General features: G+C 39.3%; 1 protein-coding gene across 14 annotated transcripts in view; it reads left to right on the plus strand.

The window, feature by feature from the left end:
* Positions 1–27,217, plus strand: part of SOX6 (SRY-box transcription factor 6) — a 521,576-nt gene that overhangs the window by 315,873 nt on the left and 178,486 nt on the right. For all 14 annotated transcript variants that reach the window (XM_060767625.2, XM_060767634.2, XM_067462638.1 and 11 more), the window contains 2 exons: positions 17,679–17,851; positions 26,011–26,079. In XM_060767625.2, coding sequence (XP_060623608.2) covers positions 17,679–17,851; positions 26,011–26,079 — 242 coding nt within the window. The remainder of the gene's footprint in view (positions 1–17,678; positions 17,852–26,010; positions 26,080–27,217) is intronic.

Here is a 27,217-nt window from a genome sequence, read left to right on the forward strand (position 1 = left end):
AAATGACAAGAGACTATTTGATGCTCAGATAAATCTTAATGCTATTACAAAAAAACAGTTGATTTTGAGTAAATAAGATGCACACACATTCATACATACAGAGCATATTTGTAAATGTTTAGTTAACAGAATTAAGCCACAGTGTCAGAGATCCAGAAAGAATGGAACAAAACACTTTCCATTTTTTGTCACTACTGTTGTTCCTGTTTTTTAAAAATACTCCCATCAAGTAGAAATGAAGGGACCCACTAAGCTTGTGGAGCAAAATTCTCTAAACTCATTCTCAGGTCCAAACTTTCCTATTAAAAATGCATATTTTTTGGATAAATTGTCTATGAAAGCATGTGAAATTATGTTTTAATACAAAATGTGGACAAAATGTGCCCAAATAACATTTTTGTGTGGTTTTTGAATAAAAAGAGGTTGATTATGACTAACATATTTTAAAATGACACACATGAAAATTAGCAGATCATCAAAGTCATCTTCTGGGAGAATGTGAGAATTATACTCAACTCGAAAAGTTACTTTCCCAAGTTTTGCCTTAGATGCTTTTTAATAATAATACTGTAAAATTAATTGCGTGTTCTGTATGCAAAACATTTGCTACATCATGCAAAACTCCAAATATTGAGATGGTAATAATGTTTGAGTCGGCTTACAGAAATTTAACACTGTTTAGTTTCTGAAGATGCCTTTGACAGAAGGCCAGATGAGAGGCAGAAGACCTCAAAATTCCTATTTTATGTAGAGCCAGATTCAAAACTCTGTTCATGCTTCCAAGTGATCCATACTTATATTTTTCATTTGAGGGTTTCATTTTAGTTGGATGTATTTATAAACAAAGATGTAGTAAGACACCATGCTAAGATATTGTGGTTGGAGACCAAGGTCTGTTTCATTGTGACTCCACTTAAGTGGCTTGATTTCTGATCAGTTAGAGAAAGAAAGACATTAAGAAAAAGAATTTTAAACCTCACTGGTTAGCAGCTGCTTAAAGACATCTGGCTAAACAGATTCATGCCTGTGGTTGAAAATATAATTAGACCAGAACGTTGTAAGAACATGGGTAGAACTATAGCCTGGAAAATGTAGGGCACTTCTTTTATGTGCCAGCTTATCTTGCTTTTGGGATCTTTGCTACATGGTTAAGAAACTTGGTCTCTTCTCTTGCAACATGACCCTCAAATAACAAAGAGATTGTGGTTTGATTGGGTTGCATTTCTCCATGGAAGCTACACACTTTACATTTCTATCATTCTTTGTACAATTTCTTTCCCTCCAGATTTCGAGATGGCAGATCACTTGCTAGGAACATTTGATTACATTTTAAATTTGATGAAGACTGTGGCTTCATGTGTGACAGGCTTTCCTTCTATCTTTCTCCCCCTATTTGTTTGTCATTATTAAATATGAAATTCTTGCAGAACTGGATGGTGAATTAAAGTGAATGTTCTACTGATGATCAGTCAATGTTAAAAAGCAATTTATCATTTTTGAAAACCCCTCTTACTCTTATTATTTTATTTATTTACTCAGAGGTATACAACGGTACTCTTAGATCCATGAATGGGAAGTGCACTGTATTTACATCACATATACATCTGTGATTATTATCACATGGAACAGCAATTGAAACTAAACACAAAAAAATATTTTTAAAAAGGTTTAGGAAACTTTTTGAAAATTTCTGATTCTTAAAAATGAGGAAAAAATATTATGCAAACTTGCCTTGTGAGATTATAGGAGTCAATTTACCCAATAGGCACAGACCTCAACTCAGATGGCTGTGGTAGGCATGAGTCCCCTTTGGGGAGATAAAACAGGATATACTTACTACTACTACTGATGATGATGATGATGATGATGATGATGTAAGAAAATATTGATATATACATGAAGAGATAGTCATTCTCTGAAACACTCTGATCCTAAGTTATGAAAGGCTTTAAAATCCAAACCCACCACTTCAAACTGGGTCTTGAAGCAAGTACAATCTTGGAGCTAGTATAGAGGCATAATATGGTAATCAAAACTCAGTTTAGTTATTTAGTCACTATGTTCGCTATTACCTGAAAAATTGTAATAGTCTGTAAAGATGATTAATCACATGGCATGTTACGATAATGTAACCTTAACAACTTTTTAACATTCTTCCATTCTGTACGGAGAATGAATATTGAGGATGACCTGACATAGATGTTTTGCTTTCATTATTGAGATATCATGAGTGTACTCTTTTGCTTTATAATTCTAAAACAGGTTGATGGATTGCAGGGATTCTTGCAATAAAAAAAGGACAGAGGGTGCATGTGTGTTTTGCCATACACTTTAAGAGAGGTTATTTTGGGCAACATAATATATTTATATCAATATTAATAATCCATGGTGAAGCACACACATGATTCTTCTGCTACCTCCACTTCAAGTTTAGAAAAGGTTGTTGCAAGTTGAACAAAAGCCAAGAAATAGTCATGTAAATGGACCTTTATCTTGTGGCTCTTTTGAGCTTCTTTTTCAGAAGATGTGTAAAGTTGCTATTGCTTGTCTTCCTGAAAATTAAACCAGTGCCATTTTTCATAACTCATTTCGTGAGTCATGTTATGTATGTACTTAATGCTTCAAATAAATGCTGCTTTCTTCTCACCCAGATGAAAGGATCTTGACTAAATTGTGACCTCCAATAAATCATAGAAGGTTTCCTCCTTAGCATTTTTTCTTGATAGACAGGGTATGCAAATCTCTTTCCTTTGCTGTGGAAACTTTTCGCCTTCATTACTTGTAACCAGAGGCAATTAAAAAAAATTCTTCAGAGGCAAATATAAGTTTTTCATTAATATATGTGTTTATATTTGTAAGACATGAAAGATGGTCATGTCATTAGCATCAAAATTAAAATGTATATTTAAAGTATATAAATCTTGCAGTACCATCATATGTTACCCCCATTTACAATTCAGACATTTCTTGGGAGGTTAGGCTCATAACTGAATAAATGTAGGAATACATTACATAGTAAGGAAGTTTAAAACATTACATAGTAAGGAGATTTAAAGCAGCAAAAGAGGAATTGTTTAGTACGCATTGAAAATAGTATCTTAGGGAAGAACTAAGTTGGGGAAACTAGGGTCATGGTACCTGTGGGCTGCTTTCCTCCATAGAAGGATGCTCTGCAACAGGGTAGCTCCTGACACTAGTTCTGAGAACTCCTTAAAAAGTAGCACGTGAATATACCAGACAGAACAACCAGATTATCCAAACTCTACTGCAGCTAAAATAGAGAGGATTGCTCTAAACAAATTGATCTTATGGCCATCGTTTCCTTTCTTTTTCAAATACTCGAACTAAATAATCCACTTCCAAAAGAAAAAAAATCTTCCGATTCTTTCAGTAGTGATTCACTGTCAAAGTAGTACTAGTTGAATGCAAACTGGTGCATTTCCAGCAGTCAACCAGTAGTAGACCGCTCATGCAAATGTCCACTTTATTAGGCAACCATTCGCCTAAAGAAAACAGCTTCTATGGCCTAACATAACCAGACAATGGCAAAGAAAGAACATCAGAAGGAGAAATAAGTGACTCTGAATTGCACTAGAAATATATTATAAAAAGATTTACTTTGAAGAGGATGTCTGGAACTCAAAATCACACAAAAATGGTTGTGGAGCACAAAAACCACATTTTAAAAATCCAGCTGTACTCAGCTGTGAAAGAACAATCAAGGAAATGGAGCAATTTCAGAATTTATCCTGAAATCTCCATGTTCATAAATAAGATCTAAGTCAAAGCAGGCTGTAAATGTCATAGTCATGTAGAATAATAGACATTAGAGCTCTATTGTCAGATGAAAACAGGCTGGCTGGAGGTCAGCTGCCTTGGCTACATTAAGGTCAGTGAGAAGTCTCCATAGACTTCAGGAAGATTAGAATTGCATCTTGAGGTTCCCATTTTTGTCTAAACTAGTATTCTCTTTTAGACAGTGTGCAGCTTGTTATGAATAACACATCTACCCTGCTTTGGCTCTGTGAAGCTAAGAATACCTACCATAACTTTAAATAAGTGGCTTCCAAGTGAGGGTGAGTGCACTATATGTCTCCCCAATGTCTTCTGTCTTATGCATCAAAACACATAGGAGAGAAGGTAATGAACTATTATCAGGAATTTTAGTTTGATTAATTAGGGGAAATGTGATATTTGGTTTTTCATAGGTCTAAACTGAAATGGGGCAATTTAAATGAAAACCACAATGAATGCACATCATCCTTTGTGATTGCTTTCACAGATTTTTGAGATGGAGTGAAAAGTTTATAATTTATATCCTTACTCTGACTTGTATTTGTAATATTATCATGTAGCCAAAACTGATTTGATTGGGTTCATATGGTTTTAAGGAAACATTTTCAGAATGTTGGAACACTATTTCACTCTGATTTGACTTTCAGATTTTATCACTTAAGTCAGTTTGCGTTGCTTTGTGGTGCTGCTTACGCGATCCATGACTGCCTATAGAATCAATGTATCTGTAGGTATCTTGATGTTACAGCACTGCCTTCTTTATTAAACTCTGCTCAGTTTCTCTGCTAACCATCCATTTCATTTCCCCATAGTGTCCATGTTCTAAATATCTAGAATAAAGCTTCGTAGTATACAATTTCTTAAAGTAACAGATCTGGAAGTAGTCTCTTCTTTTTTCATTCTTGGGACTGGTTGTGGGACACACGAACATATGCACCCATTGATGGGTCACCCAAATAGCTTAATTGGACATTTATAACTATTTATATGGTGATGAGAGACCCCATATAGCATAATAGTTAAGAGATCAATCTACAAATTGGGAAATTCCAGTTGGCGTTATTTTAATTCTTCCTGTGGAACTTAGTATTAAATTTTGTTCTCGCTTTGTAAACCACCTAAATAGCAAGAGTAGATGGGTGTCCATATAAAATATGACAAATTTTATATGGACATAACAGAAATCTCTGTTATGAAACTTGTTCATGACAAACCATTATTTCTCAATCTAGTCATTATCAACCTAGAACTCTCCATCGTGGTTTGGAGGGCTAGAAACTAGGCTTGGGCGGTTTCGTTCGTTAATTTCGTAATTCGTTATTAATTCGTATTTAAATTAGCTTATGATCCAATATTGAGCCATGCAGGAATAGTGTGAGGAGTAAATTAGATTCGAAACAATTTTTTCAATTTATTTTGTAATTGTTTCGTTATTATTTCAAAATAATTTCGAAATTATTTCGTAATTATTTTTGCATGTCTGGTGCAAGTTTTATAGTTGTTGTTTGTTTTATCACACCAACAGTCAACAACAGAGGGAGAGGGAAGCTTCAGAAGTTCCCCCTGTCCCATTTGGAGGTTTTTTTTAGCATATTGCGCAATCGCGTCCGCCATTAATGAATCGATTTGTAATTATACGAAATTTCGTAAATTTCAAAATTTTTAAAAGGAAAATTTCGGAATTCTTTTAAAAAATGAAACACGATGGACCCCTAAAAACGAAATGAGTTTAGAAACAAATTTTTCCGTTGTTACCCAGGCCTACTAGAAACCTGACTTCACCACAGAGGAATAAATAGTCATCCAGATGCTGGATGTCAGCTTCCATCATCCCCAGTCATTGGCTAGTGAGACCATTTAGGGTGGTGGAAGCTAGAATTCATCAATGTCTGGAGAGCCGCAGGTTTCCTACAGCTGTTTAATATGGTTGCTATGGGAATTCCCACTAAATGCTCATGACGCACTTTGAGCACTTGAAAGCTCTGTACAAATGTGAACTATTAAGTATCATTATGCTACTGCCAAATGTCAAGACTAGTCTTTAAACTCTGGTCGGTCTAGATACAGACACGGGAGTTATTAGAGTCTCACTACCTAATCATAACAGATTGTGATGCTCACACACACTTCTTCCCTGAAGGAAATATCACTACTTCAGGATGTGTGCTGAGAAGGATTATGTGTATTAGACACATGTCAGATTCGATAAAATTCTCCTGGGATTTCCCTCAAATATGTCACTTTATTTAAGTATCTGTATTCACTGAGACAACGTTCACTTTGTGCCCTTTTTTCATCCCTTCAGGAAACCCCAAAGATTAACAGCATTTTAAAAGGAATGGCTAGAATCCTGTTGGATAATTGCAAGTACATAACATAGAATCATAGAGTTGGAAGAGACCACATGGACCATCCAGTCTAACCTCTTGCCATGTAGAAAAACACAATCAAAGCATCCCTGACAGATGGCCATCCAGCCTCTGTTTACAAGCCTCCAAAGAAGGAGCTTCCACCACTCTCAGGGCGGTCCCAGACAGCATTTTAACCCAGGGGCAGTTGCATGCTTTCCTAGGTATGTGGTGCAGGAGCAATTTTCCTCACCCCCTTCTCCTGCCGTGTAATTTGTACATGCCAGGAGAGCTCTGGAGAAGGGGAAATGGCGGGTGGGCAAGTTATTTTCCTTTTTTAAGGCTTTTCTGGGGGTGGGGGAGGGTGTTCTTTTGTGTCCCAGTTTGATATCCCCCCTTATGATCGCCCCCCAGGGGTCCCGATCCCCAGGTTGAGAAATACTGCCCTACATTGTAATAGGGGTTTTTTCCTCTTTCCTTTTCATAGAATAATAGTCTCCACTGCTATTTCAGCCAACAGTAGCCTAAGCTGGTACAGTCAGCCCTTCACATTTGTGGGTTTGCAAATTTGATTATTCATGGATTTGATTACAATGTCCTGTCTTCCCCCTCTGGAAGTTGACCATAGAATAATGCTGGAGTAGCTAGTGATTCCTAGAGAGAATTCCTCTTTGGAGATCTTCAGGTCTTCCAGTGATATTCTCTAGTCAACCTTCAGCAGACCATAAATTTATAGAATCATGAAGTTGGAAGAGACCACAAGGACCATCCAGTCCAACCTCCTGCCACCCTAGAAATTCACAGAGATATCTTTTCAGGTTAAAATGTGGCATTTTTAAAATTTAATTTTTCACTTTCACTGAAATCTGGTGAATGTGAAAAACTGCCAGTAAATGTCTGAATGGTTTTGGAGGTTGTCAGCATATGTTTCCCTGCAGAAGCTACACCCAAGTTGCAGAAAAGTTTTGTCCTAGCTTACATCCCATTACTTGTCAGTCAACTTAAAATCTTAAGTATGACCATGGTGAGCCCATAGCTGTCACAGTTCTTCATTCTGCTGGTGCCACACATGTTATTTTCTTCTTAACAGAAAATGCAGGAAGAACCATGGTACTTGATTCAAAATACTTTTGCAGCTAGATGCTCTAAGTTGCTCATGTTTAGAAAATAGCCCATTGTTAGTACACAAACTGTCTTTTAATTATTGTAGAAACTTGACGCATACTCTCCAACTGCCCTGATTAATCCTCCAATATGCCACTTTTTTGGGTGTTTTAAAATATTTCAGTGTTTCTTTCCAATTTCTTCACTTGATACAAATTTAGTTCAAAGTGAAAAAGTAGTTTTCACTCAATTAGCTCAGCAGGGAGGAGAGGAAGGGTGCAGTCTTCCCCTTCCTAGAAAGGTCCAGAAAAAGAAAACTGCTGCAAGAACACCTAGCTTGTATGTTTTTCCTTATTAATAACTTTTGCCATCTTGAAGACACTCTGATGTTGCTTGGTCAAAGGCGATTTTGGAACATGCATGGGTATGTTGTCTCAGATATTAAGTAAATGACTGTAATGGATGTAGGGTGGCATTGTGGTGCTTAGTTTTACCCCAATCCAGTCACACATTATAGAGAAAAAATTAAGTCTATTATAAAAAAATCATCATTACTACCATCATTCATATGTAGAGATGAAGCCTACCACTTTGATGCATTCTCTTTCCCCCATTTGTGTCCATTTTACCAGAATAAATGCCCAAAGATTGCTTTTTTTCCCACCCAATATATATTTTAGGTAGTTAATTTTGGAAAAAGTGACGTTGAAAATAGCAAGACACTATACTTCTGTGCATGGATGAAGTCGTGTTTATAGCACTTTGAAATTACACCCCACACCCAACATAGTAAAGAAATGTTGGACTTAAGTTAGAAGATTTCTTCTATTTGGATGGTGTTGGCACATTCATGAAATGAGCCTCTCTACAAGCTGTACATGTTTGCGGTGGATGCAAGAAGACACAATTGCACCATTTAGAAAACTTTATTGACTGAGGACTGGACCGTAGCATATGGATGTATCAACAATTGCTAATTGATCATAGAATAAAGGAATTCCAGTATCCTCTTTTCTCTTTTTCTTCTTTACAATGAAAAACAGAAAAAGCCATTCAGAACTTAGTCATATTGCTTCAGCTGTTATAACTAAAGACTGATAAGATAATAGAATTCTTTGTGGTGGTTCTGCAATTAAATCCTTTATTTTTATAATGCACTTGGGGGTTCATCAGAGCAGAAAGCTTTTGAAACTGTTTTTAAGAGTTAACAACTCAAATTAGATGCTTGTGTATGGAAGGAGACTACAGACAGACAAACAGCAAAAAGTGACTTTTATTTCAGAACCCTTTCATTCTGTTACTGTCTTTGTTTTGTACCACTCAATATTTATTTTTGTTGCCTTTGTTGCCCTGTTTTGTGGCATTTTGAACGCAACCTAATCAAACAAGGTGAATGCTAAATGGATGACCACAGCCTGTGAAGTACAAATACCACAGTGTATCTGATGTTTGTTGCAGTCTGTGGTATTAGACAGAATTGTTTGACCAATTTATCTTTCAGCAACAAAGGGCAAATAACCTTTAGTGCTTGGCACTGTGTGCCACTTTCAATTCATAAACATATAGCTAGCTTTATGCAAATGATTTCAATTTATTTAAATGATGCAATATTATTTGCCCTAATTCTCAAAATGTGTTTGCTTTCATGGTTTTGTTATTTCAGTAGATGGTATTCAGCAACTATGATTATCTGCTTTTAACTCTTTTATTGTGTCAGTGACCCAATAAGTTCAGTGCATTTTTATACAATAAACTTTTCCCTTAATACACTAAGAATCTGAAATTAAGTTTTGATTAACTTGTATGTTAGATGAAGAATGAAAGAGTTAGATTTCATATTCTGTTGAAAGAAACAGGTAACAATCTCACTTGTGTATGACAATGTATTGAAAAGGGAAATACCTTTTTAAACTGTGAAATAAAAGGAGGTGATAATATTTGTAATAATAATTTCAAATTATATTCATTAAAGTTAAGACACCTAGTGCAATTAATACATTAATTAACTGTATTGTGGTGGCTTCGTTTCCTAAAGCTTGAATAAAAAAGAATGGGGAATCAATGTCATCCATGTTTCAAATCTAATCAAGGGAGAAAGAATAACTTGTCTTCAGTAGGTTTTTTATCAGGCCTTTATCAGATTGTTATGCAGTCTGTAATTTGTATTTCTCTGTATACCAGTGGTTCTCAACCTGGGGTCCCCAGATGTTTTTGGCCTCCAATTCCCAGAAATCCCAGGCAGTTTAGCAGCTGTTAGGATTTCTGGGAGTTGAAGGCCAAAAACATCTGGGGACCCCAGGTTGAGAACCACTGCTGTATACCATGGTGGCAATTCTGGCCTTATTGAATGCCTGAGCAGAAAAAGGGTTGTGGCAGTGGAAACAAAAAGCACAGCCAAGAGTAGAGGAGACTCAGTTCTTCTCATAGGTTCTCCTAGCACAGACTAACTTCTTCCTCTTCCTCTTCCTCTTCCTCTTCCTCTTCCTCTTCCTCTTCCTCTTCCTCTTCCTCTTCCTCTTCCTCTTCCTCTTCCTCTTCCTCTTCCTCATGCTCTCCCTCTCCCTCTCCCTCTCCCTCTCCCTCTCCCTCTCCCTCTCCCTCTCCCTCTCCCTCTCCCTCTCCCTCTCCCTCTCCCTCTCCCTCTCCTCCTTCTATTTATACCATGCTTTATCTCCCCAAAGGGGACTCAAAGCAGCTTGACATAAAAGCATTAGCATACAATTTAAAATATGCAACCATTAAAACATAATTAAACACACACAGCGCTAAAACATTCATAGTTAAAAGAATCAAAACATATCCAAAGTTAAAAACCACAGCACCCCTGACTAGATCTTAAACTCCTCCATCTTTTAAAGCCTGACTGAATAGAAAGGCTTTAGCCTACCTCTGGAACGGGGCTATTCTGGGTTCCTGAGCAGGGAGTTCCAGTCGTGAGGCAGCGACTGAGAAGGCCTACTTTCTCATTCCCACTAACCGAGCTTGAAATTTAGGTGGGACCAAGAGAAGGGTTTCTCCTGAAGATCTCAGGGCCCGGGCAGGTTTGTACAAGGGGATGCAGTTAGCCAAATAGCCTGGACCTGAACCATTTAGGGATTTAAAGATTATAACTTTGAATTGTGGCCAGAAACAGACTGGCAGCTAGTAGAGCTGCTACAACAGAAGGGTTGTCGATGGTATCAAAAGCTGCTGAGAGGTCCTGGAGAACCAACAGGAACACACTTCCCCTGTCTAGCTCTCTTTGTAGGTCATCTACTAAGGCAACCAAAGCTGTCTCTGTTCCATAGCTAGGCCTGAAACCAGATTGAAATGGATCTAGATAATCTGTTTCATCCAGAAATCCCTGGAGTTATGAGACTACCACACACTCCAAGACCTTGCTCGGAAAGGGAAGGTTGGGCACTAGCTGATAGCTGTCCATTGTAGAGAGGTTCATGGATGGCTTATTAAATATAGACCTCACAACTGTCTTCTTTAGGCAAGTTGGAACTTTGCCTTGTTCTAAAGAGGCTTTGACCACCACCTTCACTGACTGCCAGTCCCCCCTCTGGCCTGTTTGATCAACCAGGAAGGGCAAGGATCTAGAATACATGTGATAGCTCTAACTTCTCCAAGGATCCTGCCCATGTCCTCAAGCTGCACAAATTGAAAGGCGCCAGAGTTACAGCTATTTGAACTGTATCAATATGAGCATCCAAGTCGAAATGGTTCTGAGCTACTTTATCAGCAATGTGCCATGCAAATTCTTCACAACGAGCTGTTGAATGGTCAGGGATTTCTCCTTGAGGACCAGTGCATAGTAGCCCTCTGACCACTCAATACAGCACTGATGGACAGTTCCTTGATGTTGCAATGGTGTCAACAAGGAACAATTTCTCTGCTGCCTCTATTACTGCAGGGTAGGCATCTCTCATTTTTATCACTCTACTCAAAGTAAAGGCTTTTTTCTCTTTTAAAATAAGAGTTAATATTGTACCTTAATTTTTTGAAAACCTGGATAGGAAAATGGCAATGGTGGTGGGCAAGGTCAGCTGGCCCCTTGCATTGGCATTGATGCTTTCTCTTCTGCATAGAATGATTCTCAACTTATCCATAGATCATATCAAAATCTATCATTTTGGTCCCAAAACCAGCCCTTGACTTCTAAATGAAGTCATCTAAAACATATATGGTGCTCCCTCTCTCCACAGTCTCTCTTTTGTTGTCTCAATCTGTCTTGGGGGGCTTTCAGGGAAGTTGTCCAAAAGAGAGAAGGTGAAAGCTCCACCATTTGAGTGGAACTTACTGTATGCCATACTGGGGTATACAACATACATAACTTGCTGGTTGTTTTAATAGTAGTAATTGTAGGAACTGTTTTCCATTGCAGAAAAGGTAAGCTGTTCTTTAATTCTAGAAAGAATCTTGTCTTCTTGTCAGCAGTGCTACCACAGGAATGTTGGTACATGAAAAGATCTTCAGAATCGTTCTTTTAAATATTTTAATCTTACTTTATTTCATTCATGCCACATATGCACACAATTTATTTACCATTCTGTAAGCAATAGAAATGGTTGTCATAAACTGAAGAGCTGCCATGCAGGCAATTCTCTCATTTAGGAAGATTCATATTATGATATCTTCTTGGTTTGCTTTCTAACTCTTGTTAAGGAAAACTGTTATTCTCTTTCTCTCTCTATTTGCATCTTATTGATTTCCTCTCTGAGAGTTACAGTTTTGAATATAACTGGTAAAAGAGCCAATGGATCAAATGCAGTAAATCTAAAGTCACTAGAATAAAGGTCTTTTAGGGAAAAAAGTGTCAAATTTAAAGGTCCTCCCTAACTGAAGACCATTTTGTGATAGAGCCAAAGGTTAATAAAATCAGTAGTGAATGTGGCAATTTTACAGATAAGCTATTCACAACCAGTGTAGTTGCTTGAATAAAAAGCTAATTCAGTTCTAAAATGCCACATGCAGGATCCATGAATAGCTGCTTTTAGATGCTTTCTGGGTGAGGAAAAAATACAGAATCACAGCACTCTTCTCTCCCAGCGTCCCTGGCTGCCTGTAAATTGCTCTGAATGGGACTGTGGGTTGACAGGCTCTATTAAGACAAACTGCCTTTCTCATCGGAGAGATAAAATAAATCAGGTGTTTAGTCAAATTAAAATACTTCAGCTGGAGCAGGCCCTGGGGAGCACTGATCCACCTGACAAATCTGAGAGAAACTCAAGACAGATGTGATTTGGGGATAAGGAAGACCCCATTGGAAAGCTGGTGTAGGGGGAGGCATTGTAGTCTTGTTTTCTGAGTTAAAGAACAGAGACAATTTCAAGGCAGTCAAAGAAATCCATTCGTAATGTGTAATGAAAGTGGACACATTTATTAGATTTTTTTTCAGTGAAGATGGTTTCACTGACTTTACAGCAAGTACACTTTGGAGATACTTAGCATTTAAAAAAATAGGTGCCATTTTACTGTTCTGCAGAAGCCCTCATTTCCTGATAATTTTTAATGGTATCATAGGACACTGCAATGTAAGGATAGCAAGCACACAGTTAAATGATGAGACCTTGGTTGGTCCAGCCAGGCCAGGTCAATCTCCTCTGCATCTTTAGTAAGCTACTTTTTATCTGGATTTAAGCTCTAGAAAAATCACGTGAGGATAGCAGGATAGGAAACTCTCTCCCTGGCCCCAAAATGGGGAGGGGACTTCTTCCTTCTATAATTTTTTTCTATCCAAGTTTTATGTCTCTTGTTTTCTTCATCTTCAGTTTTCAATAGGAGAGCATGCAAGATAATCAAACAATGTATGGATGTATGATAGCCATCCTTTTATTGGTTGTCTAAGACCTCAATTCCCGCAATGGCTGAGGCACTGACCATAACTTTCAAATAATCACTAAGTGTAGTCATTATGCACAAAGAATGTATTTTTAGCCAAGGATTAAAACTATTATTGGACTTTATGGATCAGGAAGTGATCTTGGATATAGAATTTTGGGTCATTGTGGGATGGGGCATTTAACAAAATGAATATTTAAATATCATCCTTTCTATGGTACATTTTTCACTACAGGTTGTTTAATGGGAGGTTTCTGGCTCCCACTGCTTGCAATTCAAATAAGGAGAAGCGGTTCTGTCAGATGTTGATAATGTATCACACCTAAAGAAAGCAGTTTGAGCTAATTATAGTGGAATAATCCAACATCCTTCTTTCTGTATAAATGGCATGTGCTAGTTATGCAGCCATATTACAGAGGAAGCGCAACCTTTGCAGAATAATATGCTAACAAAGGAGAACAGAAAATCCTTCTAAGAACTTGAGTCACATATTCCTCTACATTAGACAACAGTTTCCAAAATAACCATATCCGTCCTATGTGGAGATGGAAAATTTGTTTACTTCCAGTTTGTTCCATTCGGTACTTCCTTAGTCCTCATATATACCAAATTTTTACAAAGCACATATTCAATATTTATTTTGTTTCACTGTGTATAGTTTATGTTGATAAGTTTTATATGTCTGTACTGTTGTGAATAGTATTGCAAATTTTTGATATGTGTGAAATCTGGCAAGTAAATAAGTCCACCTGTCATATCACTTTGAAATAACAATTTGTTTTGTCTACTAATTTATAAATATCAGATTCCCAAAGTTGTTCAAATACTGAGCAATTAATTGTGGTGTCAGGCAATTCATCATCTTCTACCAGCAGCAATCTCCATCTTCCCCTTCATATTAAAGTGTTGGTTGCTATCTGATGAATATGTGCCATTTCCAATAGTGTTGAACCACTTATGAGCAAAAAGACCGAGGTTATACCTGAGTCCAAAAATTTGTAATACAGTAGAAGCTATATGACATTAATGGGCAAAAGGACCCAGCAGGCCCATAGCCAGGATTTTGATTTGGGGGGGGGGGGCTGAGTTTGATTCGGGGGGGGGGGGGCTGAGTCTGCATATGGAAATATTGAGCAGGGTGATCAGATCATGATATGAATAAACATAACAGTTGAAATAATGTACCAGTAAGGCCTTCTCGCGGACCACCATGAGAATTTCGGGGGGGGGGGGGCTGAAGCCCCTCAAGCCCTCCCCCCCCCCCCCCCGGCTACATGCCTGGGACCCAGCTATACTGTGTTGGCAGATTAACGATAGGAAATAATTTTATTGGTCTACTTATGACAGTCCACCAGAAAAAGTAGGCTTTAGAAGAGGATCTGGGCTTGTGTCGACTCTAAAGAACTGTTATAGAACTGTTATAGTTGTGTGAGTTCTTCATAGGTTCATTTTAGGGTCACCTTAGATTAGAAATTATTTGAACTCACACAACTATAACTGTTAACATTCTATTCTCCTTTTTCTGAATAAAGACAGTGATAATTTGTGCATATCAGTTAGAGCAGTCAGTTTCAACAACTAGTTCTCATTTATTGGAATCACAATATTTTTCCATTTCTGCGCGCTTATTTTGCTGCCTTGGTCATATATAATCATTTATTTTATGTCAAAAGCATTGCATAAATAAATAAGTTTAAAACTGATACAATAAAGGGAGCACAAGCAAGCTAAATAGTTTCAGACCCAAAACGGGAACAGTGACTGCATTGTCTATAGCTTTAAGCAGTTCTTCCTCTGTGTGTGAGGCAGGGCATTGTGGACAAGCATACAGATGCTGGGTTGTTCATTCTGCTCCACAATAACACAAGGTGGAGGATTCTTCTAGGTTGTGCCATTTTGCCAGGTTGTCTTTTGATCTGCCAACTCCACTTCTGAGTCTGTTCAGGGACTTCCAAGTTGCCCATTCTTGGTTTACCCCTGGAAGAAGACCCTCGTGGGGGGCATCCAGTTGAAATTGCCTGATTTTGCTGCCCACAGGGATATTCTTGCTGTTGCTGGGGAAACTATGAGAAGTGGTGGTTATCATGAAACCTTTCCTTGATTTAAGTCTACTGGGAGGAGACTGATAGCTATACAGTGGGTGACTTTCACAGTGTTCAACCTTATTTCTCTCGCAATTGGCAGCAACCTCCTGTCACACATTTGGGGGGAGGGGCAATGCCAACTAGCTTATAAAGTTTATCAGCAGGTGTAGAACATCCTGTGATTATTCTACATGTCTACATTCAGTGCTATATTCACCTACTTCACATGGGCATATTTGTGCCAGATGGGGCAGGCATACTCAGCAGTTGAGTAAGAGAAGGCCAGGGTTGATGTTCTTATTAATTTTGAGTCTACACCTCCTGCACTATTAGTAAATTTCTGCATATGCACAAATAAATAAACAAACAAAGGTTTAAAACCAAAGCTGCTACTTGAACAAATACTCCCAATCCGGAACAGTCGCCATCACTCATTTTAAAGCAATGAAAGGCAACAGAGTTCCCAGAGCTGCAGAGAGGCCATGAGACAACTGGGGTTAAACCATAGGTCTAAAACGCCGTATAGTTGATCCCCAAAGGAACACAAATCTACAATGAAATCATAAGGGTCCAGATTCCTGGAGACACTCTGTTGAACAAATTGTCAACTCCTCTGAAATATTTTTGCCTGCGTGAGAGAAGAAATATCATCACCTTCAGCAATACCAAATAAACAAATGCAGACAAAAACATTTGTATGTATGTGTTCAAAAGTGTTGGGTTTTGCATTTTTAAAAAAGTTTATTTGATAGCTCAGGTATATAGCCAGAACATGAAAGCATTGCCATTCCTGAGAGTGATTGCAGACCAAGCCCAAACTGGTGTTCTCACATAACCCAACCATGTAGGGACTATGGCTCCAATTGTTGAAGGGGAAGAAAAGGAGGATTGTCATGATCAGTTAATCCTTGTGATCTTCTTCAGGCAGCCCTGCATCTGTTTCCAGTTACTTAACATGTATATCACTTGGCAGCATGGTTTATGTGGCAGCATGGTTTACATCAGTCTTATCTGCACTATATTTATGTGAAGCAAGATAGGTAAAGGCTTCCCCAAAACTACCTGGTGAACTTACGTTAGCAAGAGGACTACTCTGGCTAACATGAGCTTCTTGCTGTTCATTTAATTTTAACTGAATAAAGAAGCAAGCAAATTTGTGAATTGGTAATATGTAACTGTGCCTTAAAGAACCACTTTCATTCTTGCACATGTATCATTTCTTGAATAATATTATGGATTCTTCTGCATGTAAATTTTATTTTAGACAATGTTGCACCTTGTAGTATTCCTGCTTTGCTTCTCCCTTTGAATGAGAAATGGAAAAACTGTAAGAAACCATGGTTCATTATCACTATCATTGTGTTTGAACCAGAAACTATGATTAATAGATCCCAAAAAGCCAGAATTTGAAAGTAAACTTCATGTTTGGAAATAATTAACCATAACTTTCCAGTTTTAGCATAATGGGAAGGTGTGGTTAGCTGTAGCTTATTGGTTTATTACCCTCTTCGCATGTGTGGACAAAGGAGCTGACTCATATCCTGATTTATTAGTGTTTGATAATCTTAAACCAGTAACTGGGTATGCGATGATTCCCACAACCATTCAAAGCCAATGAAAGATTTGCTGCTGATTTCTGTAGGATGATTTTCACATTCATTGTCAACCTCAGACATACTGGAGTACAATTTGCTATCTTTCTTCAACCTAGAAGTGAGGAGTATTTCTGATCAATTCTGTTTTAAAATCACACTTTCATAGTTGGCTGCTTTCTGCTATGCTAACACTTAGCAAGGAAGCTATTTAAAAAAAATATCCATCACAAGATTAAGCAGGACTGTTCATTTGAAAAAGACTTCTTTTTCCTCCTATTTCCAGATTTGTTTAAAAGAATTTTAAGTTAAACACAAAACTTTATATTTCTTTCGCTCAGTAGAATTTTCTTTCAATAGCAAAAGGTTTAGATTTGTTTGCTTTTGCTCTTTCTTATCAGGGCTCATATTAGCCCCGGTTTCTTAGTAACAAAAAATTATATATATATCTTGTAATGTTCTGTGTCATCCTCAGTTGATGTGAAAACTAGAACTCATTCAGAAATTAGCACCAATAATTAAGTTGCTTTCCTTATTAAGCATGATTCTCTTTTTGTATTGTATTTTGTTTGTATAAAAATGTATAATGGAGGGAAAATTATGTTAATCTATTTGTGAATTTGGTAATCCATTAAGGAGTCATTATACTGGAATGGAAAGGAAAGAGGGATCTGATCTTACGGAGTACATAATTAATTACTCTTGTCAGAAGGGGGAAAATTGGCTGTTTTCTGTTTCACACAGTGGCATTCCCTCCATTTCAGAACAGCAAAGACAGTAGCAAAATCTATTGGCCTATAGCCTAATAAAATAAAGATTCATCCTTCCTCTTTTAAAATACAAAACTGTCAGTTATATCCCTTTGGTTTTTGCTTGATGTTTATGGTCCACCTATTATTTACTGGGCATCTCCCTCTGTTCTTTTGTAGGTACACCAGAAAGCCTAGCAGAAAAAGAGAGACAGCTCTCTACGATGATCACCCAGCTCATCAGTTTACGGGAGCAGCTTCTGGCTGCTCATGATGAGCAGAAAAAGCTGGCAGCATCACAAATAGAAAAACAACGGCAGCAAATGGACCTTGCTCGCCAACAGCAGGAACAGGTGAGCAACAAAATGTCAACATGTGAAAATAGGTATTTCACGCCCAGCATTTGGTAGATTCAAAATTCTCCCATCTACTCAGTCTCCACCTACAAGTTCTGATATCTTTAAAAACAAGACTTTCCAAAATGCATAGATTCACTCTAGTCTGTAGACAGCATTGCATTGTTAATACATGGTGCCTACAGAAAGTTCTACATGGTCACATGTATATCTTTATATTGCTTGTGAAGAATGAATTAGTTGTAACAATATTGGGAAATAATCCACTCCATTGAATTTTCATTTTTTTAAATGCTTAAATGTAATTTTGTATTTTATAGTTGCTTGTAGACAAATACACATTATGAACTAGGTCTACTGTAGAGACAAATAAGACATTGGGTCAATGTGTTGAACTATTTATTAATGAATTCTCCCCTTTCCTAAACGTTCAGTGAAATCAGACTATGCTTCTGCAAATTGTTATTTATTTCAGATTCTTATTTGTGGCAGAATCACACTTAGTGGATTATGCTCATTGAGTCAAACTTTCCCAGCAATGACGATTGGTTTAGGAAACTTTTTTCTTGCTAGTTCATAGAATTAACATTTTTCAAACAAATTTATTAAGATGTGTTAAATTATTATCTGTTTGTCCATTAGAAGTTCAAAGCAAACTAGATCAGAATGAGCACTAGTACATACAGTAGAGACTAGAAAATAAACAATACTCTTAACTTGCTTTGTATAAAACCTTAAATGCCAAATGATTTCATGAGTTCCTTAGGCATTAGTTTCAAATTAATGTGCAGTTTTTAGGAATCCGACATTAAACTAGAATTATCTTTTCAGTTAAATGTGTTTTATAGGGTGTATATACAGCAATGTATGCTCTGTTGATTTTAATGAGTTGTGACGTCTGGTATTTTATGTGCTTGAATATTTGCCCACATGTAAGGAATATGGACTTGTCCCTAATGGAAAATAACATAAAGGAATACTGTAAAAAATCATAAGTTAGAATGTCATTTAGCCATCCAGAGATGACACAGTAATTAACTATTGACACTTGTGAATAAGCTAGCACAAATTAATCTTGACACATTTGCAGACGAGTGATATCTTACAGTGAACACTTTGTAATTATATTTCAAAATGAAAATTAAATGACACTTAAAACTAGGTTGTCATGCTCAATGAAGCGAGCATGTAGCTCAACCAATTGGCAAATAAAATTCAGAATTTGAGCCACATGGTGCTTCAGTACCAGCTTTTGCTGTGCTGAGCCCTATACATTGAGACGTTATCAAAGTAATTGCACTATAGTGTTTTGGATTCCTTTCCTGATCACAGCACCATCAATATTAGATGTCATGGTAGCACTTCATTGGTTTTCATAAGGAAATGAATATTCATCTGCTCCTATATATTACTTAGAACTGCAATGAGATGTGCACTAGCAAATTGTACTCCCACAAAATCAGTCCCGAAGCCTTCACCGTTAACACAGGACCTGGATCCAAGTCTTTTGAGTAGCATTTGCCTCTGCACGAGCATCTCTTTTTATGTATGAGCTTATTCCCCAAACTAAATGAATTTTATGTTGCTATTTAAGTTTTACCCCCACCCCAACAAAAACCTTCACATTTCTAGAAGAATTACTTATACTGATAAAATTTCACACTATATATAGAAATCTTGAAATCTTCAAGCATGACAGTTTTAAAAGCACAATAAAACTGTAAACTAAATGCAAGAATAAAGTCTCGCAAATCTACTTCTCAAAAATCAGTATACTAATGGAATGGCATGTGAAGGAGCACCATGGTTGCAGGACTTAGGGTGCATTCATAGAATATAGAATATAGAAATGTAGAACTTAATGCAATTCAACACCAATTAAACTGCCATGGTTACTTACTTACTAAGGCGATCCCTCATTGGACGAGTAGGATAGTCTTCCATGATCAGTATTCTTGTGGATCCGTAGGTGGCTGTGGAGCCCTATTCTTGACCTACATCTTCTCCTACAGTGAGGGCATTGGTTTCCAGGTGGAAGGCAGTCTCGGTCGGGGTTAGCTTGATGCGCCTTCCTCCTGGCACGTTTCTCTCTTTCACCCTCCATTTGTGCCTCTTCAAATTCTGCAGAACTGCTGGACACAGCTGATCTCCAGCTGGAGCGGTCAAGGGCCAGGGCTTCCCAGTTCTCAGTGTCTATGCCAGAGATTTTAAGGTTGGCTTTGAGCCCATCTTTAAATGTCTTTTCCTGTCCACCAATATTCCGTTTTCCATTCTTGAGTTCGGAGTAGAGTGCTTTGGGAGATGGTGGTCGGGCATCCGGACAATGTGGCTGGTTCAGCGGAGTTGATGGCGGAGGACCATCGCTTCAATGCTGGTGGTCTTTGCTTCTTCCAGCACGTGGACGTTTGTCTGCTTGTCTTCCCAAGAGATTTGCAGGAATCGTTCCAGGAGTTGCATGTGACGTCTGTAGACAGTCCACGTTTCGCAGGCATATAGCAGGGTTGGGAGGACAATAGCTTTATAGACAAGCACCTTGGTATCCCTACGGATGTCCTGGTCCTCAAACACTCTCTCCTTCATTCGGAAAAATGCTGCACTCGCAGAGCTCAGGCGGTGTTGTATTTCGGTGTTGATGTTGACTTTGGTGGAGAGGTGGCTGCGAAGGTAGCGGAAATGGTCAACATTTTCTAATGTTTATTTATTTATTTACTTTGTTTATATACCGCTGTTCTCAGCCCAGGGGCGACTCACAGTGGTGTATAACATAGGAAAAACAAAATTCAAAACACAGTATAAAACAATTTTCAATCCATTACGCAAAAACATTATACAAAAAGCATTATACAAAACATTGTCATTACTACGAAAACCATTCAGCGTCGTCTCATCGTCCAAACCACAATCCAATATCATTTTCCGTTATTCCATTCCTATAGTCATTACCAATCATTGTACTTCTTGTTCGAACGCCTTCTTGAACAACCAAGTTTTAAATTTCCTGCAGAATATCATCAGGGAAGGAGCCAGTCTAATGTCCCTGGGAAGGGTGTTCCACAGCCGAGGAGCCACCACCGAGAAGGCCCTATCTCTCGTCCCCTCCAGCCATGCTTGTGAAGCAGGTGGGATCGAGAGCACGGCCTCCCCGGAAGATCTCAAAGTCCTGGTGGGCTAATAGGTCGAGATGCGGTTGGATAGGTATCTTGGGCCGGAACCGTTTAAGGCTTTATAGGCCAACGCCAGCACCTTGAATTGAGCCCGGTAGCAAATCGGCAGCCAGTGGAGCTGGTACAACAAGGGGGTTGTGTGCTCCCTGCGTCCCGCTCCTGTAAGTAACATGGCTGCCGCACGTTGGACCAGTTGAAGTTTCCGGGCCATTTTCAAAGGCAACCCCACGTAGAGAGCGTTGCAGTAGTCTAAACGGGATGTAACCAGAGCGTGGACTACCGTGGCCAAGTCAGACTTCCCAAGGTACGGGCACGCTGGCGCACGAGCCTTAGCTGTGCAAATGCTCCCCTGGTCACCGCCGAGACCTGGGGCTCCAGGCTCAGCAATGAATCCAGGACCACACCCAAGCTGCGAACCTGCGCCTTCAGGGGGAGTGCGACCCCATCCAGCACAAGCTGTAACCCTATGCCCTGTTTGGCCTTGCGACTGACCAGGAGTACCTCTGTCTTGTCTGGATTCAATTTCAATTTGTTCACCCTCATCCAGACTGTTACAGCGGCCAGGCACCAGTTCAGGACCTTGACAGCCTCCTTAGTAGCAGGTGGAAAGGAGTGAAAGAGTTGGACATCATCTGCGTACAGATGACATCGTACCCTGAAACTCCGGATGATCTCTCCCAGTGGCTTCATGTAGACATTAAACAATATGGGAGACAGTATTGAGCCCTGTGGAACCCCACAAGACAAAGGTTGTGGGGTTGAACAGGTGTCCCCCAATAACACCTTCTGGGATCAGCCCTTCAGGAATGACCGGAGCCACTGTAAAACAGTGCCCCTGAGACCCATCCCTGCGAGGCATTCCAGAAGGATACCGTGGTTGACGGTATCGAAGGCCGCTGAGAGGTCCAGCAGCACCAACAGGGACACACTCCCCCTGTCGAGCTCCCGGCGCAGATCATCCACTAACGTTACACCATTAAGCTGTATCTCTGGCATTGGAGAGGGATTGGCTGGGGACTGCTGTAACAGCACTTTGGTTTTCTCGATGTTCAATGTTAGGCCGAGCTTCTCGTATGCTTCTGCGAAGGTGTTTAGAGTGACTTGTAGATCTTCTTCTGAATGCGCACAGACGACATTGTCATCAGCATACTGGAGTTCTATAACAGATGTTGTTGTAACCTTGATTTTTTGCTTTCAGTCTGCTGAGCTTGCCATCTGTCCGATAGATGATTTCCACTCAGGTGGGAAGCTTCCCATCAGCAAGGTGAAGTATCATAGCAATGAAGATGGAGAATAAAGTTGGGGCAATAACAAATCCCTGTTTGACGCCTGATTCCACCTTAAATGGTCACTTTGGGAGCCATTGCTGTCCAAGACTGTTGCCGTCCTGTCATCATGGAGGAGCCGCAGGATGTTCACAAATTTGTTAGGGCACCCGCTTTTTTGGAGGATGGTCCAGAGGCCGCTGTGATTCACTGTGTCGAATGCCTTTGCAAGGTCAATGAATGCCATGTACAGAGGTTGATTTTGTTCCCTGCATTTTTCTTGGAGCTGTCTTGCAGTGAACATCATGTCCACGGTTCCTCTGGAGGGGTGGACGCCATTCTGGGATTCTGGGAGGGTGTCTTCTGAGAGGGGTAGAAGGCGATTTGCTAGGATTCTTGTGAGGATTTTCCCAGTTGAGGTTAGAAGGAAGATACCTTGATAATTTCCGTAGTCTGTTCTTTCCCCTTTTTTGAAGAGGTTGATGATGGTGGCTTCCTTGAAATCTGCTGGGATTTTCTCGGTCACCCACACTTTTTCTATGAGCTGGTGGAGTCGTTGTGTCAGCTCAGGTCATCCCTCTTTAAAGATTTCAGCAGGAATCCCATCAGGTCAGCTGGCTTTCTTATTTTTTTGTTGGCTGATGGCATTGCTGACTTCTTCCAGATTAGGCAGTGCTGCAAGCTCATCCCTGGTTTGTTGTTGCAGGATTTGTTAGAGAACCTCTTTGACCACATTGGAGCTGTGGTTCAGGAGGCTTTGATAGTGTTCTTTCCAATGTAGTGCAATTGAGTTTTGGTCCTTCAGGAGTTTGGTTTCATCTGATGAGCGTAGAGGCTGTATGCCATGGTTTCTTGGTCCATAGATGACCTTTGTGGCTTTGAAAAATCCCTGAGCATCATGGGAATCTGCCAGGTGTTGGATTTCTTCAACCTTCTTTGTCCACCAGTTGTTCTTGAGTTCTCTTGTCCTTCTTTGGATCTCAGCTTTTGCACTGGCGTAGATATTTTTCTTAGCAGCACAGTTGATGTCTCTCTGCCATGTTTGGAAGGCTTTCCTTTTCTTGTCAATTAGCTGTTGGATCTCGTTGTCATTTTTGTCAAACCAATCTTGATGTTTCTTGGTTTGACATCCAATAGTTTCTTCGCAGCTGTCATGATGGAGGTCTTGAGTTTGTTCCAATGTTCCTCAACATTTTTGGGGTGTTCTGTGGGTAGATGGTCCTTTAGTGCTGTTTGGAGAAGGGCTCGTCTGGAGGGCTCCTGAAGGGCTTGGGCGTTCATTTTGCACCTTGTCTTTATTCCTTAGAGTATGTGCTTGGGGGCTATCTTGATAGCCGTTTTTGGATTGTATTAGCCTGTGGTCTGTCCAGCAGTCGTCAGCACCTGTCATGGCTCTTGTGAGGAGCACATCACGGCGATCTCTGGCACGTGTGATTATGTAGTCTGAGAGGTGCCAAAGCTTTGACTGGTGGTGCTTCCATGATGTCTTGAGCTTGTTTTTCTGGCGGAAGAGCGTATTGGTGACGACAAGGTTGTGTTCCGCACATTTGGTGAGAAGCAGGGTGCCATTCGAGTTGCTGTTTCCAACCCTGTCTTTTCCTATGGTCCCTGGCCACAGGTTGAAGTCTTGCCCGACTCTTGCATTAAGGTCCTCCAGGAGGAGGATTTTGTCCTCCTTAGGTATCTCCGTTAGGACGGTGTCCAGCTGACAGTAAAAAATTTCCTTGATCTCTTCATCAGCATCTAGTGTTGGTGCATAGGCACTTATGATGTTTGCCTGTTGGTTTTTGGCAAGATCAATTTGGAGGGTTGAGAGTAACTCGTTGATGCCTGTGGGTGCTTCGGTCAGATGTTTCACCAGATCATTTCTGATAGCAAAGCCAACTGCATGCATTCTTTGGTCTTCTTCGGGCAGTCCCTTTCAGAAGAAGGTGTAGCCTCCTATTTCTTCCTTCAGCTGTCCCTCTCCTGCTCTCCGGGTCTCCTGAAGGGCTGCTATGTTGATTTTAAAGCGTCCCAGCTCCCTTGCAATGATGGCAGTTCTGCGTTTGGGGCGTTCACTGTCAGTGTTGTCCATCAGTGTCCGTACGTTCCATGTACCGAAGTTCATTTTTCTTTTTTGGCCGCAGGGTAGTGACCCCACTGGACGCAGCAGTCCAGTCAGGGATAAGAGAGGCAGACTATGTTTAGGGCACCTTTTCTAGCCCATTCCTCGTGTGAGGTGAGCAGAGTGGGTCCTAAAAAGGGCTGCTTAGTCATGGATACAGCTGGTGAATTACTCAACTGCCTCGGACCTTGAGGTAGAATGACGGAGTCCGTATCCACCGCCCATGTGCCAGTCTGTGACTAGGGGCTTCCAGATTTCACAGTCCTGCCCCCGTTGCCACTCGCTGATCGCCATGGGATTTCTGTTGGTTTGTTTTTATTTTCTTTGGAAGATGCCTGTGCATAAGTTTTTTTAATGTGTGGAGGTCAGTGCACAACTGATCAACACACAGTCTTCACAGAGTGAGTTTCCACTGGTGGTGTAGTTTAACACAATGACCGTGGCTTCTCAATTTGTTGCAGACTTCTTCCGCCTTCACAGCCACTTCATCCAAATAGAATTCCATAGCATTGAGCCATGTCAGTTAAAGTGGTGTCAAACTGCATTACTTCTACAGTGTTGATGCTTCCTTAGTCATGTAGCACCCAACTGCATTTTTTTTCTTATTTCAGATTCCCCAGAGGCTGTTAACAATTGGCATAATGATTCATTTGCTTTGCTACATATACAGTAATACTCCACATCTAGAAAACTAACAAATCGTCATAGGAAATATTTGTAGCCTTACCTATCTTTGGTTCTCATGCGATAGTACTCTGTGAGAATTTATTTCACAGAGAGCAAAATTCCAATAAGCAACCCAATTCCAAATGCCACATTTTGTATTATTCTAGATGTTTAAATCTTCTCTAACTCACTGTGCCCTCATGCTTTTGCAGTGGAACTTCATCCTTTGACAATAGCAGAGTAACTGAACTTGAGAAGGATTGAAAACCACATATTTAGAGCACTAGATTCCATGCACATTTTTCAGCAGAGAACCCTGGAGGAGCTGTGCTTTGTGCTTGTACATATAGATAGTTGATTCTAATATATTCCTGTTACATAATTAAAGCTGAGGTTTGTTGTTGTTGATTTTATTGTAACTTCAGCATTTTCTTTCCCCCCTGAAATTTTGTGAAATAATTGCTATTAGGAGCAATGATGATGAAATCAATGCTTTTTTGCTTTCATTTATGAGGCTGAAGGTACCAAACATATTCTAGCATTATGATAAAATAGGGCATAGTAACTTATATATGAAGTACAGGATTCCACACAACAGCCTTGATGTCTTCAATCATACCCTCCTTGTAGGTGAAGAGTATCAGCCATAGCAGTGCTATGTCCTAAGCAAGTTAAAACATCTAAGAACAAATGACCCACTGGTTTTACCATAGTTGCAAGTGCCAACTGGATTTAGTTCACAGTCTTGAAAAATAGATTAGTGGATGAAAACATACAAACTTTTTTTCTATCCTTTAGTTAACTTATGGATGAGTGAAGTTCAATGAAACCAAGAAGAAAAATCTTGGAAATTATTATGGGGAATAAGTTTTTTGACTTGACTTGTTTTTTCTTAACAGTATTGAAACTTTTACATTTATTGTTTTCATTTAATGGAAAAATTATTTCTAATAGATTGCAAGACAACAGCAGCAACTTTTGCAACAGCAGCACAAAATCAATCTACTGCAGCAGCAAATTCAGGTCAGTGTGCTTTATTGCCCTCTTTTGATTATGCTTAAATTACATTTAGAGAAAGGGATATTCTCCTAAACCTGCAAAGTTTCCAGTAAAACTGTCTGCCTTAATAATTAAAACAGAAGCATAAAAATATTTTGGTAGTAACTGTCTCCCTAATAAACAGGATTTGTTTGAATGACATGCATTAATTCTTCCCATTTACAGATGTTTTGACTTATAACCACCAAACCTTTTGCAAGCAGAAATATATTGTAGTAATACAGGGTTAGTCAAAATGCATAGGCCAATAAGCCATTCAATTGAATGGCTTATTGGCCTATGCATTTTGACTAACCCTGTACAATCTGATAGTACTTGCCTTGTTCTTTGAAGTTCTTATATTTTTAAACCCTCCTCATAGCTATAGCAGTGTTATTAACACAAGTCAAAAAAATGTAAGAAAAAAGAATGGCATCTTTTCATACATACCTAGCTTAGTTATTTATACAAACAGTCTGTTAGTGTATTGAACCAGTGTGATGGCGTGTGAGAATGAGTCCCATGAGAAAGATTTTTTTCTGATCTGAAATCGGGGGTGAAGGGGAGTTTGATGGCTGTCTGAAAAATATTTTTAAAGCCATAGCGGTAACTGCCCCTTCCCTATTTTTATTACACATGCCTGTGACTTCTCCCCTTCTAAATTCTCAATCCTCTTTCCCTCATTTCTGTAAAGATTATGTCATGAAAAGTTGCAACATCAAACTTCCAGCTCAGCAATGGTATCTACAATTTTGGAGATATTATGAGGCACCATAATTTTGAGGTTTCTTATAACTGGTTGGGAAATGTGATTGTGTGGACACAAACCTAAGAACTATCCCCTTCTCTGAGTGAAATCGTAAAAGGTGAGGGTTTAGTCCATCCTGGGATAACCTAAAAAAGGCACCAACTCCCTCCACTCTCTCTGCTGTCATGTCTATTCTGACCTTTTTTGTCTGGGTAGGGAAATGGCAGTATCAGCAGTCAGGGATGGATGGTCTCCAGAGGCAGCCCTGACATTTTTCCCTCTTTGTGGCATGATCTTCAATGTATCTATAATTTTGGTCCCAAACCTGCCCTTGACCTATGCATGAGGTCAACATACATATTTCGCAAATTCAGT

This window comes from Anolis sagrei, chromosome 1 (assembly GCF_037176765.1).
Source record: "Anolis sagrei isolate rAnoSag1 chromosome 1, rAnoSag1.mat, whole genome shotgun sequence".
NCBI lineage: Eukaryota > Metazoa > Chordata > Lepidosauria > Squamata > Dactyloidae > Anolis > Anolis sagrei.